The sequence below is a fragment of the Folsomia candida genome, unplaced genomic scaffold (genome assembly GCF_002217175.1).
Source record: "Folsomia candida strain VU population unplaced genomic scaffold, ASM221717v1 Fcan01_Sc014, whole genome shotgun sequence".
Lineage (NCBI taxonomy): Eukaryota > Metazoa > Arthropoda > Collembola > Entomobryomorpha > Isotomidae > Folsomia > Folsomia candida.
In genome coordinates, this window is record NW_019091206.1 from 1078469 (window position 1) to 1093189 (window position 14721).

General features: G+C 40.5%; 1 protein-coding gene across 1 annotated transcript in view; it reads left to right on the forward strand.

The window, feature by feature from the left end:
* Window positions 1-14721, forward strand: part of LOC110856068 (cubilin) — a 36118-nt gene that overhangs the window by 295 nt on the left and 21102 nt on the right. The window contains exons 2-28 of the mRNA XM_035856639.1: window positions 8-61; window positions 441-516; window positions 595-696; window positions 1062-1358; window positions 1638-1741; window positions 1805-1952; window positions 2022-2163; window positions 3657-3884; window positions 4279-4497; window positions 4962-5311; window positions 6228-6399; window positions 6458-6631; window positions 7013-7186; window positions 7291-7484; window positions 7549-7705; window positions 7812-7999; window positions 8311-8711; window positions 9107-9237; window positions 9315-9510; window positions 9913-10076; window positions 10137-10318; window positions 10880-11036; window positions 11115-11308; window positions 11367-11547; window positions 12014-12555; window positions 13076-13742; window positions 14140-14364. Of these exons, the coding sequence (XP_035712532.1) occupies window positions 8-61; window positions 441-516; window positions 595-696; window positions 1062-1358; window positions 1638-1741; window positions 1805-1952; window positions 2022-2163; window positions 3657-3884; window positions 4279-4497; window positions 4962-5311; window positions 6228-6399; window positions 6458-6631; window positions 7013-7186; window positions 7291-7484; window positions 7549-7705; window positions 7812-7999; window positions 8311-8711; window positions 9107-9237; window positions 9315-9510; window positions 9913-10076; window positions 10137-10318; window positions 10880-11036; window positions 11115-11308; window positions 11367-11547; window positions 12014-12555; window positions 13076-13742; window positions 14140-14364 (5819 nt within the window). The remainder of the gene's footprint in view (window positions 1-7; window positions 62-440; window positions 517-594; window positions 697-1061; window positions 1359-1637; window positions 1742-1804; window positions 1953-2021; window positions 2164-3656; window positions 3885-4278; window positions 4498-4961; window positions 5312-6227; window positions 6400-6457; window positions 6632-7012; window positions 7187-7290; window positions 7485-7548; window positions 7706-7811; window positions 8000-8310; window positions 8712-9106; window positions 9238-9314; window positions 9511-9912; window positions 10077-10136; window positions 10319-10879; window positions 11037-11114; window positions 11309-11366; window positions 11548-12013; window positions 12556-13075; window positions 13743-14139; window positions 14365-14721) is intronic.

The following is a 14721-nucleotide window of genomic DNA, read 5'->3' on the forward strand; positions in this document are numbered from 1 at the left end:
TTTTCAGACCACAAATCTACATTGAAGATGGGAACATTTACATTGTTCCGGCACAAGGAAGGTTAGCTTTAAATAATTAATCTATTATTAACAGATTTAATGACTCATCGCTAAAATCGTCAAAATCAGGACATTTTTAATCGTTTCTCGCCTCTGAAAATTTATTTTAAAATTCTGGACGACAAATTGGTAGAGCAAGGAGAGTTGCCAATTAAAAAAATATACACTCCAGATTTTGACACTTTTCGAAGGAGGAAATCTCAGGCTTAAGAAGCCTTCAGAAAAATTGGAGCTCGTCGAAACTGGCTTCAAAAACTTGCTGCCATTCCATTAATCAACTTACGAATTACAAATTTGTCGCTCAGAATGACTAAAAATGTGCAGATTTTGGCCATTTTCATTTAACCTATTTTTGTCCACGGTTATTATATTTATATTAGGAATCTCGTATTGGCGTCGAACGGTGACGGAAAAATACTGTTTGACGAGATCGAAATGCGAAGTTTGGTATCTTCGGTGAGTCGTTTTTTTTCTAAAATTTGATACCACTTTTTCAAAATCTTACGCAAATTTCATCTCAATTTTTGTATTCAGGTCCGAAATAGCACCAGAGATTTGGACAGTTTCAAACAAATCTTTGGCTCACCGTCAAACTCTTCGGCTGGTTTGTCGCAGCGAATCGCGTCGTTAGAACAGGTCGAAATCTTTGCTTACCAAAAATTTCAAAAATTTCCCTAACTTTCCCTATCTCTTGAGTTGGGTTAAAATTTCCACAAACCGATTTTGAAATTACTCTTCAGGGTCCTCTGAACATTTTAAATATTTTTGATAAATTTATATCGGTATCAAAGGACATTTTGCTTGATGTATAATTTATTTGCAAGATTTTTTAAAGATTGTCTCCGGAAATTTTGACCCGACTGAGAAAATAGGAAAGGTTACGGAAATTTAAAAAAGATGGGTTTGCTACCTGCTTAAAAATTTAAAAAACAAAATTATACAATTGTGGCATTTATATGAATTTTTTTTATTTTATTTTTTTATCGAATTTTTTGAAATAGACAATGTACCGTCTCAATCTAGTGGAAACTTTGGATACACGATTGACCAATGTGGAGCGACAAATTTTGTTCAATTCGACCCAAACGCAACAAACGGAGGACGGATCTCGTCGAAATTCTGTGAATAATCGCCTCCGCCGTTTGACCTCACGTGTGGAAGTGTTGGAAAATCGCCTTGCTCGGGGTGGAGGTGGTGGCGGAGGGAGGAATCCTTGCTCCAGTAATCCTTGCAGTCACGGGGGATCATGCATCCCCACAGCGTTCGGACCCTTTTGCTGGTGTCGGGACGGTTGGGAGGTGCGAGATTTGGTTATTAAGCATTTCGAAAACCTACCTTTTTAAAATTTCCATAATTTTCTCGCTATCTCTTGAGTTGCGTTAAAAATTTCCGGACACAGTTTGAAAAATGTTCAGAGATCAAGATCACTAAAGAAAAATTCAAGATCAAAATTCCGAACATTTTGGGCTTACTCAAGAGATAAAGAGAGTTACGGAAATTTTAAAAACGTGTGTTTGCCAACTGCCTATTTATTAATTCGCGAAAGATACATATGTGCAAATTATTATTTTTTGCAGGGCCCCACCTGCGAACAAGACACCAACGAATGCGCCAACTTTGCTGGGACAGATTTAGGATGTCAGAATCAAGCCACGTGCCTCAATAAGCCGGGCGGATATGAGTGAGTTAATCGCTTATCAATGAATTACTTATTTTTATTAACGAAACTCAAATTAAATTTCAGTTGTCAATGTCGCCCCGGATGGATGGGGATTCACTGCACGAAACGTCAAGGCGATTGTTCCTCTGGTCCAGCGTGGGAGCTTTGCGGGCATGGAATTTGTATAAATCAAGCCTCCGGAGCCAGACCGTTTATCTGCATGTGTGACCAAGTAAGAGAAGTTATGCATTTTATTTTTGCAATATAACGCACTTTGATTGACTTACTAATTATTTTGCAGGGTTGGAAAACAGACGGATCCAGTCCAGCGTGTAACGTTGACGTGAACGAATGTGACACGGGTCACGCTTTATGCTCAACCAATCCTCCCGTGAACTGTATCAATACGCCGGGATCCTACATGTGCGGGCCTTGTCCAGCAGGTACATACACAAATATTTTACCAGAGATCATCACATATTTTACCAGAAACCTGGTTATTTATGATCAGTTTATTGCGGTTTTGCAACATTTCTTGCACTGCGAAACAAGCCACGCAAGAAATTCGAGGTACAAGAAACTCCAAGAAAGATGCGCTACATGAGCTCAAAGCTTGTCCACAAAATTCATCAACAATGGAACCTTTTTTCAAGCTACGCGAGGATTGTTTAACGAGTTATATCAAGAAATCAAGCCAAAAATTAGGAATCACATGGCGCTTATCATTTCGTTGAATATCCCTTTTGAAGAAAAATATCGGGGTCAAAGTCCCCCCGATCGCCTTGGTTTTCGCCTCGAGGGGAAAAGGGAGATAAAATTTACTAAAAAATTGAACTTTTTTTGAACCAATATTTTTCTTCAAAGGAGCCATTCAACGGAATGATAAGCGCCGCATGTGATCCGTAATTTTTGGCCTGATTTTTTTTATATAACTTGTTAAACAATCCTAGCGTCGCTTGAAAAAAGGTTCCATTGTAAGTGATTCGTAAATGTTCAAAATTAACAAAATCTATAATATTCACAAAATTTAAGAACTTTACAAAATTCAGAAAACTCAAAAAATTCATAAAATCTTTGAAACTAACCACAAAATTCATGAAATTTACAACAAAATCAGATTTGTAAGACGACAACGACGATTATGTTATTTGCGAGAACAAACATTTATATATTTTTATGATAGATGAAAGAGTATGAGTCTTCATAACCAATTAAGAACATTTAGGAAATTAAGAAATTTCATTTCGAAATTTACAACATTAATGAAATTCCCGAAATTTCTAAAATTCATGAAATTTATTATCTATTTCTATAACACACAGCGTTTCTTTTTTTGCGGGTTTACAACTTACATTTCTTGCACTGCGAAAGTGTAAGAAATTCAGGGTGCAAGAAACTGTGAGAAAGTGCAAGAAATGTGGGCCATTCAGCCACACAAATTTAGCGTCATTTCTTGCGCCGAGCATTTCTTGCAGGTCAAAATACCTGCAAAAAAAACACTTTCTCTCAGTTATTTCTTGAAAGTGATTCTGCACTTGCACCTAAAACACTACATAAGTATTTATAATCATACCTGTTCACTTTCATTCATTTGATTGATTATGATGGTGAATGAAAATGAATTTCCTCTCATGTGAATGAAAATGACTCAAGGATTCCGTCATTTCTGATGAGTGACTGTGAATGACTCAAGGATTCCGTCATTTCTGATGAGTGACTGTGAATGAAAGATTTCTCACTCATTTCATTTTTCACCCTATGCTTAGTACATGGGGCGAAGTAAGAAATGAAGTCAGATGAAGTGAAATGAAATGAATTTGAAAGAAAATGACTGAATGTGAATGAAAATCATCAATCAGAAATTGAGATGACTGACTTTTGAATGAAAACTAAATTTTTGAACAGGTATGTTTATAATAATTCATTTCTAATGCAGGCTTCACCGGAAATGGTCACCGTTGCATGGACGTCAACGAGTGCCTTGTGGGTAACGGAGGCTGCAGCATGAACCCGATGGTGCAATGCATCAACACACCTGGATCTCGAACGTGTGGAGAATGTCCTCCGGGCTACATGGGAAATGGCATCGTTTGTCAGTACGTTGGTCTCTGCGCCGTCAATAATGGAGGGTGTCATCCGATGGCGAGATGTGCAGAAAATCCGGGTAAAATTTATGCAAATGGAGGTCTCCCAGCGTATGCTCTCCGATTTTGAGCAAATTACTTAACGTCAATCGATTGCAAATTTAATTAGGATGCAATTAGTAAAAGACACGACCTACCAATGGACACGTTTGGCACAGATATTTGCACCCGAAGAGGAGAAAACGTGCTGTAAAGTCGATAAATTTTGCACTTTACAAATATACTGCGCGTTTTCTCCTCTTCGGATGCAAATATCTCGGCCAAACTTTCCCATTGGAAGATCGTGTCTTTCGTACTAATTAAATTTTTCATTGATTCGCACTAATTTGCTCAAAATCGGAGAGCATACGCTGGGAGATATCCATTCTTATTTTAATTTTGCAAATGTTGTCATCATAATTTTTTATGATTTAGTGATCGGCCAGAGTTTCGTGCAATGTTTGTGTCCCGCGGGATACACGGGGACTGGGATGGGACTTCATGGATGTTTTCCGCATGGTGGGACCGGTGGTGGGGGTGGTTCTGCAGTTGGCCCTCCAAATCCATGCGGGCCTCCAAGTCCCTGTGCAAATTCGGGAATATGTCAACCACACGGGAACGCTTTTACGTGCATTTGTTTCAACGGGTTTTCTGGTGAGTAATGTGATAATAATCAGAGGGCGGTTATATATTTACGAAAAATCGCTGAAAAAGTTACGAAATATGTAGGACAAAAAGAATTTCCACAAAATTTGTATTTCTCAATATAAGGACCTGGATTTTTTGCGGTCCAATTTCTTTGAGCACAAAAAATTTGTCTCGCATCGTTGAAATATTTACAAAATGTATGAATTTTTGAAAAAAAATATGTAAAATATCTACGTATTTCCTAAATAATAGCGGAAATATTTATACGCCTGAAAACCTAGAAATATTTAGCAATATGTGAAAATATTTTGAAATTTTTGCGATCTATGCGAGTTAGAGAATGCATCCACAAAGTTTGACCATCGGTCGTCATCAGATGAAAATAAATACATAACCGCCCTCTGATAATAATTGATGACTAATTAATTTGACCCCTGCAAAATTCTACCCGTGTTTTATTCATTATTTAGGTCCAACATGCTCCACCCGACAAAATCCTTGCCTCGTGCAACCCTCACCGTGTCAAAACAACGGCGTCTGTTCCCCCAACCCTCTCACAACTTCGGGCTTCACCTGCACATGCGGATCCGATTTTACCGGGGAATTTTGTCAAGATCAGGTCCAATCTTGTGGCGGAGTTTTGGCCACGGATCAAGGTCGGCTTAGCTTTCCGCATGACACGAACCCTGATCTCTACATGGACAATATGAACTGCGTGTGGACCATGAGGACGGAAATTGGCAAAGTTTTCAACCTCACGTTCAGCCGGTTTCACTTGGAGGGATATCCAGACGGGGCGTGTCCACATGATTCGCTCACCGTGCGTAAATACATAATCTAGTTATTAATTGTTGTCAAGTTAAGAATGGAGGTCTCCCAGCGTTTGCTCTCCTATTTTGACGAAACTAGTTCGAATCGATGACAAATTTAATTAGGATGAAATTTGCAATAATAATGGATCGAGGTCTCCCAGCGGATGCGATCCGATTTTGAGCACTTAGAGTCAATCGATTACAAATTAGGAAATTTGGAAAGTGTAAAATTTGGCAACTTTAAATGTCGATTTCTCTTCTTCGTATGCAAATATTTGCTCCAAAGGTATCGTGTCTTTTGTAAAACTGGATTTTGTTCATGAGTTCGGAGTACTTCGGAGTCCGAACTTCGGACCCAGACGGATTAAAAATTGAAAATTGAGTAAGGGGCTACAATGGCCTGCACTGTCATCCAAAGTTTTTTACCTAGTGTACCAAATTACAAACTTGTACAATTCATCTAACTTGCAAACTAATTTATCACGACTACCTAAAATAATTTAAACGGCGTTAAACAATACCTTTACAAAATGCAGGAGAAAACGTGTCTTAAAGTCGATAAATGTTATAATTTCTAAATTTACTGCACATTTTCTCCTGCAAATATTTCTCCCATTGGGAGATCGTGTCTGTCGCAAATTTCATACCAATTAAATTTGTTCTCGATTGACACTAATTTGCCCAAAATCGGATCGCATACGCTGGGATACCTCCAGTTTGAGTGCATTACGTATTTGTTATGTTTTAAGTGAATAGTTTCACGTAATAAAAAATTGTGTGGACGAAGGTGAACAAATTTAATGTTAGAACAAGTTGGAAGTCAGTTTGTGTATTTTGAAGAAAATTTAAATATTTTTCAAGATTAACAGATAATTAATTACTCTTTTGACTTTGACATACAATAATTTCTCATTTTGTCCCCAGATTTTGGACGGAGCTGACCAATCTGCCCCACTTTTGGGTCGCTATTGTGGCGACGTGCTGCCCAACGGGGGCTCCGTCATATCAACGCATGAATCTCTCTACATCAAATTTTCCTCGGACCATAGCATTGTCGGATTGGGGTTTGAGTTCACGTGGAATACGACCAGCCCCGGTGCGGAATTAATTAACCAATTAATTAAGTAACTATTAATAATTATAATTAATTGCAGTGTGTGGTGGCTATATCACAAATAAGACGCACGGTTCCATCAATTCGCCCGGTTATCCTGGAAATTATCCGCACAATCGGGACTGCGAATGGCAGATTGCGGTCAATCCCGGAAAACGGATTCAACTCGTGTTTGCCACATTTCGAATAGAATCTCATCCTAATTGCACGTTCGGTAGGGATAAAAACTGAGTCGATAATGACTCTCACTCTCGTCAAAATCACCACATTTTAAATAATTTTTCGGGTCTAGGAACTAATTTTTTTTTAATTCTTAACGACAAATTCATAGAGCAGAGAGTTAGGAAATCTCAAGTTTAATAAGCCTTCAGAAAAATAAGAACTCGTCGAAAGTTTCGACTTGAACTGGATTAAAAAAAATCACCACAATTCTATTTATTAACTTACTGACTACAAATCTTACTGCCAGAATTTTAAAATAAATTCCCAGAGTCGATAAATGATTAAAAATGTGATGATTTTGGTGATAACTGATCGAGTCCTACTTTAAAAATTTTGTAAAAAAAATATAAAACTAATTTCCCTATATTTTTAGACTATTTCCAAGTTCGAGACGGCCTCGAAGAGAACGCACCCAGTCTCGCATATTACTGTAATACGATCCTCCCACCGCCGATTGTCTCGTCCGGTGCGTTTCTCTCAATCCGCTTTCATTCCGATGGTTCTTCTACGGATGCCGGGTTTCACATCACTTTTGCCGAAGTGCCGGGTGAGCCCTCAAGTCTTATCCTGTGACATTTATCCCACAAAATAAAATCAAAAATTGTGATACAAAAATCGATTTCAAGAATTGAAACATGCATTTCTTTTAAGGAATTCCCGGCTGTGGAGGAGTCCTCACCCAACCGAACGGCGTCTTCTCGTCTCCCGAACATCCCGAACCGTACGCGCATGGATTGGAGTGCGACTGGTTGATTCGCCTCCCATCCCCCGGGGATCGGATAACTCTGCACTTTAATACTTTCCAACTAGAAGGGTCCTCAAATTGCCGATACGATTATGTTGAAGTACAGTCACAAAACCATTTTACCTGCATTTTTTTAAAATTTTATGTCATAATTTAATCGCCAGGTTCACGACGGGCCTACGCCAAACAGTGCGATGGTCGGTCGCTTTTGTGGCTCTAGCATTCCACCCGATTTCCAATCGTCAGGATCCACTTTGTTCGTCAAGTTCAAATCCGACGAGTCTGTCGCGTATGGTGGATTTTCTGCAAAGTATGAAGCCGGTGAGTGGACCCTGACGATTATTTCAATTCGAAAGTGACAATGTTAACTTCAATGTTGACATCAATCGAACCCTCGCAGTCAACTAATTTCCTAATTTTTGCCTAGTTTGTGGCGGAGTCTTCTCTGAAGCGGAAGGCCTCATCCGGTCGCCCTACTATCCCAACCCTTACCCGAAAAATAGAGACTGCGTCTACCTAATCTCTGCCCCTCCCGGGAAAGGAATTCTGCTCGATTTTATGGACTTTGATATCGAATCCGTGTCCGACGTGCGATGCTACTTTGATTATTTGGAGGTAAATAATAAATGTATCCGTGTTTCGGGTGCAAGTAACGTAACCACTTGCAAGAAATACCAGGAAGAAAGCGCTTTCTTGCATCTAAATAATTTGACCTGTAAGACATGCAAGGCGCAAGAAACTACGCCCCGCCGCTGTAAACACTTTATACGGGGCGTGGCTTGATAGCGCTTATTTCTGGCACTTTCTTACAGTTTCTTAACTTTGGAGGGCAAGAAATGTAGCAAACCCGCAAGAAAAGAAATGCTGAAGTGTATAAATAGTCATCCAATTTGCATATTCGTCTTAAACACTCGTTTTTTTACCAGATTCGTGACGGTGACACGGAAAACTCCACCCTTCTCGGCCACTTTTGCGGTCCCCCGACCTCCGCCCCGGACAGAATCGTGTCCACCCACAACTACATCTGGCTCAAGTTTAAGACGGATTCGAGCGTGCAAAATCGTGGTTTTTTGGCAAACTATTCCACCTACGATACCGGTTGTGGAGGGATAATTCGTGACTCGCATGGCGTAATAAGTTCCCCTGGACATCCAGAAATTTACCCGCATGGCGTCTCCTGCACCTGGGTTCTGCGTGGCTTACCCGGGCAAGCAGTGCGACTCACGTGGATCTCATTCTCGCTCGAAGCTGCGACCGGTTGTAGATACGATTTCGTCCAAGTTTTCGATAATTCTAGTCTACTCACGAATGGGAGTTCGATCGGAAGGTGGGTAAAATTCTCAATGGAGATCTCCCATCGTATGCTCTCCGACTTTTGAGCAAATTAGCGTCAATCGATCACAGATATAATTAGCAAGCATGAAATTTGCGAAAGACACGATCTCTCAATGGGCACGTTTGGCAGAAATATTTGCATCCGACGAGGAGAAAATCCGCAGTAAATTTGGAAAACGCAAAATTTATCGACTTTAGGGCGCATTTTCTCCTCTTCGGGTACAAATATCTTTGCCAAACGTGCGAATTACAAGATCGTGTCTCTTACAAATGTCATACTAATTAAATTTGTCATCGTTTGGCACTAATTCGGTCAAAATCGGACAGGGAGATCTCGATTGTCACTAAAAACTGATTAATTATCTATCTCGTATTGGTTTCATGAAGATTTTGTGGCCACGATACTCCTCCTGTCCTCACATCCTCCGACAACACCATGACGGTCGTTTTCCAGTCTGACCATAGCGTGGCGCATGACGGTTTCATGGCAAATTTTGTCCTCTTAAATACTTCGACAGGTTTGAAAACATGATAGATATAAATTATGTATTGGACTTTGTCCCCATTTTATTAATGACTTCATTATTTTTTTTAGTCTGTGGGGGCGAGTTCTTCTCGGAATATGGTATCATCCGCTCTCCTCGTTACCCACAATTCTACCCGAATCGCAAAAGCTGCACGTGGACGATCAAAGTTCCAACGGGGAGACAAATTCGACTCAATATTTCTGATTTCGACCTCGAAGCGGGAGGATCTAGTCGGCAGTGCAATTATGATTTCTTGGAGATTAGGTGCAACACAATCTAATAAATTAACGTATAACTGGGTGACGAATCACCAAAATCAGCACATTTTACATCATTTCTCGCCTCTGGGAATTTATTTTAAAATTCTGAACGACAAATTCTAGTCAGTGAGTTGATTAATGGAATGGCGGTTGGTTTTTTGAGCCAGTTTCGACGAGTTCCAATTTTTCTGAAGGTTTCTTAGACTTGAGATCTCCTCCTTCAAAAAGTGTCAAAATCTGGAGTGTATATTTTCTAAAAATTGGGAAAGACTTGCTCTACAAATTTGTCATTCAAAATTTTAAAATAAATTCCTAGAACTGAAAACTTGTTAAAAATCTTGACGATTTAGATGGTGAGTCCTTGGTTAATTGGTCCTGAGCCTAATTGTACGCTAATTTTTCGTAGAAATGGAGCCTACACGACATCCCCACTGATCGGTCGGTTCTGCGGAAATGTGCAACCACCCCCAATGATCCCGTCCTTCAGTAACTCACTCCACCTCAAATTCGTGAGTGACATGTCACATGCCGGGAGAGGATTCATGATCACGTGGGACGGAACTACGACAGGTTAACACTAATTAAATCCAACCATTTAAAACTTAATTGTACAATTATCTCATATTTTAGGCTGTGGTGGCGCCCTAACTTCCCCCACGGGATCGATCGTGTCGCCAAACTATCCGCAAAACTACGGCTCTCGGACAGAATGCATTTGGACGATCAGTATCAATCAAGGCAGCGCGTTGCAACTCGTCTTTGTCGACTTGGACATTCAACACTCTTCCTCCTGTTGGGGCGAGTATATCGAGGTGCGTGGTAAAAAATAAGACCAGGGTTTTGCGGTGGTTTTAAGTTTTAACCAATGTCCAAAATAGAGCATCCACAAATGGTTTTAATCGGGTTTGGACATCGAATTTATAACGTCCTAAATGTCCAAAATGAAGCAAAATGTTATAAGTTCTTCATTACTGAATTTTTCGACAATCTGTTCACGTATGTGTACTCCCCTGAATTTTGAGCATTTTGATATGTAATATGACATGGTTTAGAAAATTTCTCATGGTAAAACAAAAAAATTCCCAAAATTTTACGAAAACATGGTGAAATCAAAGTGGTTCAAAATTTTGTGGTATTACATACACTAAAATGCTCAAAATTTACGGGAAATTTCACATCTGTAGATTTGCATACGTAGATTTGCAAAAAAGTTGTCAATAAGTAACTTGTAACATTGTGCCCTATTTTCAAATGTAGGACGCTTTTAGACAGTGTCCGTCCAGTCAAAAAGTAGTATTGTTCGTCCAAAGCAAAATACTGAATGAGACTAACAAATATTTACTATAACTTAAAATAAATAAATTTATTTATAGATCCGCGACGGGCGTGACCACAGGGCTCCCCTGCTTGGCAAGTATTGTCACTCCGACTCCGTCCTCAGCCTTAATACGACCGGAAATCTGGTCTGGATCAAGTTCTTGAGCGGATATGGTGGAACGGGGAGAGGATTTCAGATGAATTATAGAGCAAGTGAGAAGAAATTAATTTAAACCAGTGTATTAATTAATTTCCAACTCATTAAATAATTAATCAACTTATTTTATTTAGCATGCAACCGAGTAATCACCGGATTTCATGGGGTCATTGAATCCCCCAATTTTCCAAATCCGTACCCACACAATCGAAACTGCACGTGGGAGTTGCAAGCCCCCCTCGGAAATAAGTTGAACGTCTCCTTCTCTCACTTTGACATTGAGGGTCCTCCTCGCGGCGGAGAGCGATGCGTCTACGACTTTGTCAACGTAAGGAACATCCCCAGAAAAATGTGACAGTTACATAAAATGCTAATTATCTGGTTAGCTCAAAGAATGGAAGCGTCCCACCCACACGACGGACGCGGTTAGTGTGACGGATCTCGGAAAATTCTGCGGTTCGACGCGACCCCCACTCATCTCCTCGACCAAGGACACGCTCTCCATCAATTTCGTGTCCGACTATTCCTACGCCATGAATGGGTTTCGATTAGAGTGGAAAGTTAATGGTGAAAGACAAATTTTTGAAAATTCAAAATTTTCTTCTTTTTTTGTAATTTAGAAACTACAAATTTTGAAAATGCATTTTTAAAAGTGCAAAAACGCAATTCTTAAAATTCGAAAACACAAAATAAGAGAAATTTTTGTCCCTGATCAAAGTAGAATTGATCCAATCCACATCATACGGTAACCGGTTTCACATTTTTTTGAAAATTCAAAATTATGCTGCTTCTTCAAAATTTAGAAACCACAAAAAAATCAAATTCAAAAAATTCTGAAAATGCATTTCTGAAACTCACTTAAAAAATGCAATTCTTCAAATTCGAAAACAAAATTAAGAAAAATGAAAAGTACAGATCTACTTATTTTTGTCCCCGAATAAATTAAAATTCGACCAATCGAAATCTGCAAGTTGCACGTTCTCATTGTTCGCAAATATTATCGTTTCCCTAATTATTTTTGCCTTTTTTCCAGGCTGCGGCGGACGCCTCATCGGCTCCTACAACTACCTCCGATCTCCCAACTACCCCAACAAATATGGAAACAACGTCGTCTGCTTGTGGCACGTGACGACCGAACTCGGCACGAAAGTGGAGCTTCAAATCTACGAGTTGGAAATCGAACGATCCGAAGACTGTCGATATGACGGGCTGACCGTGTACGGCGGATCGGACGCCACGTCGCCCCAGTTGACCTCGCTGTGCCACAGTTCCGGCTCCATCGGCTCCCCCGTCATCGTCACGTCGCACGGAAACAACATGTACATCAAGTTCTACTCGGACGGTTCCGTCCCCTCGAAGGGATTCTATGGCTCCGTCCGCGCCGTGGCGGGCGGTTGTGGGGGAAGGTTCAGGACCCTCAACGGCTTCGTACAGTCGCCTAATTATCCGGGAAATTATGATCATAACGACGACTGCGGCTGGTTGATTGAAGTCGACCAGAATCACGTGGTGGAGCTGAGATTCATGGATTTTAGTGTGGAACGACATATCAACTGCAGTTATGACCATGTGGCGGTAAGAGTTTAGACAACAAATTAGAAAAATGCAGTGTTTCGTTTGCTACATTTCTTGTACCACAAAGCGAGAAACGCAAGAAATGGGAGGTGCAAGAAACACGCGCAATTTAGCGACGCGCCGTATAAATTATGTGGCGGGAAGCCTTTTCTTGCGCCATGTATTTCTTGCAGGTCCAACTAGCTGCAAGAAACCACTTTCGTGCGGTAATTTCTTGCACGTGGTTACACTTTACCTGAAACACGCGAGATTGTTTAGTTTCTTACAGGTTTCCTGCATTTCTTGCACTGCAAAACGAGACGTAAAAAATGCAAAGGGCAAAAAATTGCAAGAAATATGCGTCTAGCCGTATGAAATATAACGGCGTAGTTTCATGCGCCTTGCATTTCTTGCAGGTCAAAATATTTACCTGCAAGAAACCACTTACTCCCCGTTATTTCTTGCAAATGCTTACTCCTTCCCGAAACATTGCCAAAACCAAGAACATTTACAAAATTTTCACACTTTTTTTTACCCCCAGATTTACGACGGTGTCTCCACCTACGACCCCCTCCTCTTAATGCACTGCGGCTCCTCCTTACCCTACCCTCCACTCATCCGCTCCTCCGGAAACAAAATGTACCTCCGACTCAAAACGGATGGATCCGCATCATCCCGCGGATTCAAGGCCAATTTCACGACCGGCTGTGGCGCCCGGATCACTCCCTCGGGTTGGTCGCGTTCCCTCACCTCGCCCCATTATCCGAGCCCCCTTCTCCCCAACACGAACTGCAGTTGGATCCTGTCCACGCCCGAACCCGATGAGCACGTGACCTTCACCGTGACCAATCTCGCCATCCACTCCGACCCGCCGCAGACCCCGGCGTCACCATCGTCGACGGGATCCTGCGCCATAAACTTTGTCGAAATTTTGGACGGCGAAGACGTCGAGGCTCCCTCGCTCGGGAAATTTTGCTCGACCCAGATCCCGCCATCGTTCACGAGTCGTGGAAATTCGCTCCTGGTTCGACTGCAGATTGGCGAAAATGGGGGAGGGTTCGGGTTTCGGGGGGTTTATGATTTTGCGAGTTCGGCATGCGGGTCGACGACGCTGTTGACGTCGATGAATGGTTCATTTACGAGTCCTAATTATCCGAATGGGTATCCACCTAATATTGAGTGTATTTGGAATATACAGGTTTCTGCGGGTAAGTTATCGTAGGAGTCACTAAAATCAGTGCAATTTTGATCATTTACCAAATCTGGGAACTTATTTTAAAATTCTGGACGATAAATTTGTAGTTAATGAGTTGATTAATGGAATGGCGATGAGGTTTTTGATCCAGTTTCGATACGTTCTCATTTTTCTGAAGGCTTCCTAAACTTGAGATCTCCTTCAAAAAGTGTCCAAATCTGGAGTGTATATTTTTTTTAATTGGGAAAGCCCTGTTGTACAAAAATTTGTCGTCCAGAATTTTAAAATAAATTCCCAGAGGCGAGAAATGATTAAAAATGTGCTGATTTTGATGATGAATCATCGAATCCTAAGTAAATTTTTAAAAGTAAGAAATTGTTTTCTGAAAATAATTATATATTTTTTTTTAGGAAATAAGATTCAACTCTCCTTCCGCCGTTTTGAAGTTGAGTCGAGCGACCATTGTAACACTGATTTTGTCGAAATTCACGAATCCGACTCGGAGGGAAGACTTTTAGGTCATTTTTGTGGAAACGATATCCCCGCCAATTTAACGGCCGCGACCAGTTTGTGGGTCATGTTTCGAACGGACGGAGAAGGACAGGCGGTCGGGTTTTGGGCCGATTACAATTTAGGTATTTGCAATCAAAATTAGTACAAATATTTACGGGTAATTAATTAATTAATTAATTAACTATAGAGGTCTCTCCCAGCGATTTTGAGCAAATTAGCGGCAATCGATCAGAACTTTAATTATTATGAAATTTGCAAAAGACTCCCAATTAGCACTTTTGGAGAAAATGCGTCTTAAAGTCAACACATTTTCCACTTTCTAAATTTTCTACGCATTTTCTCCTCTTGGGATACAAATATCTTTGTCAAACATGCCGATTGGGAGATCGTGTCTTTTGAAAATTTCATCCTAATTAAATCTGCCATCGATTTCCACCAATTTGCCGAAAATCGGATCGCATACGCTGGGAGACCTCAAT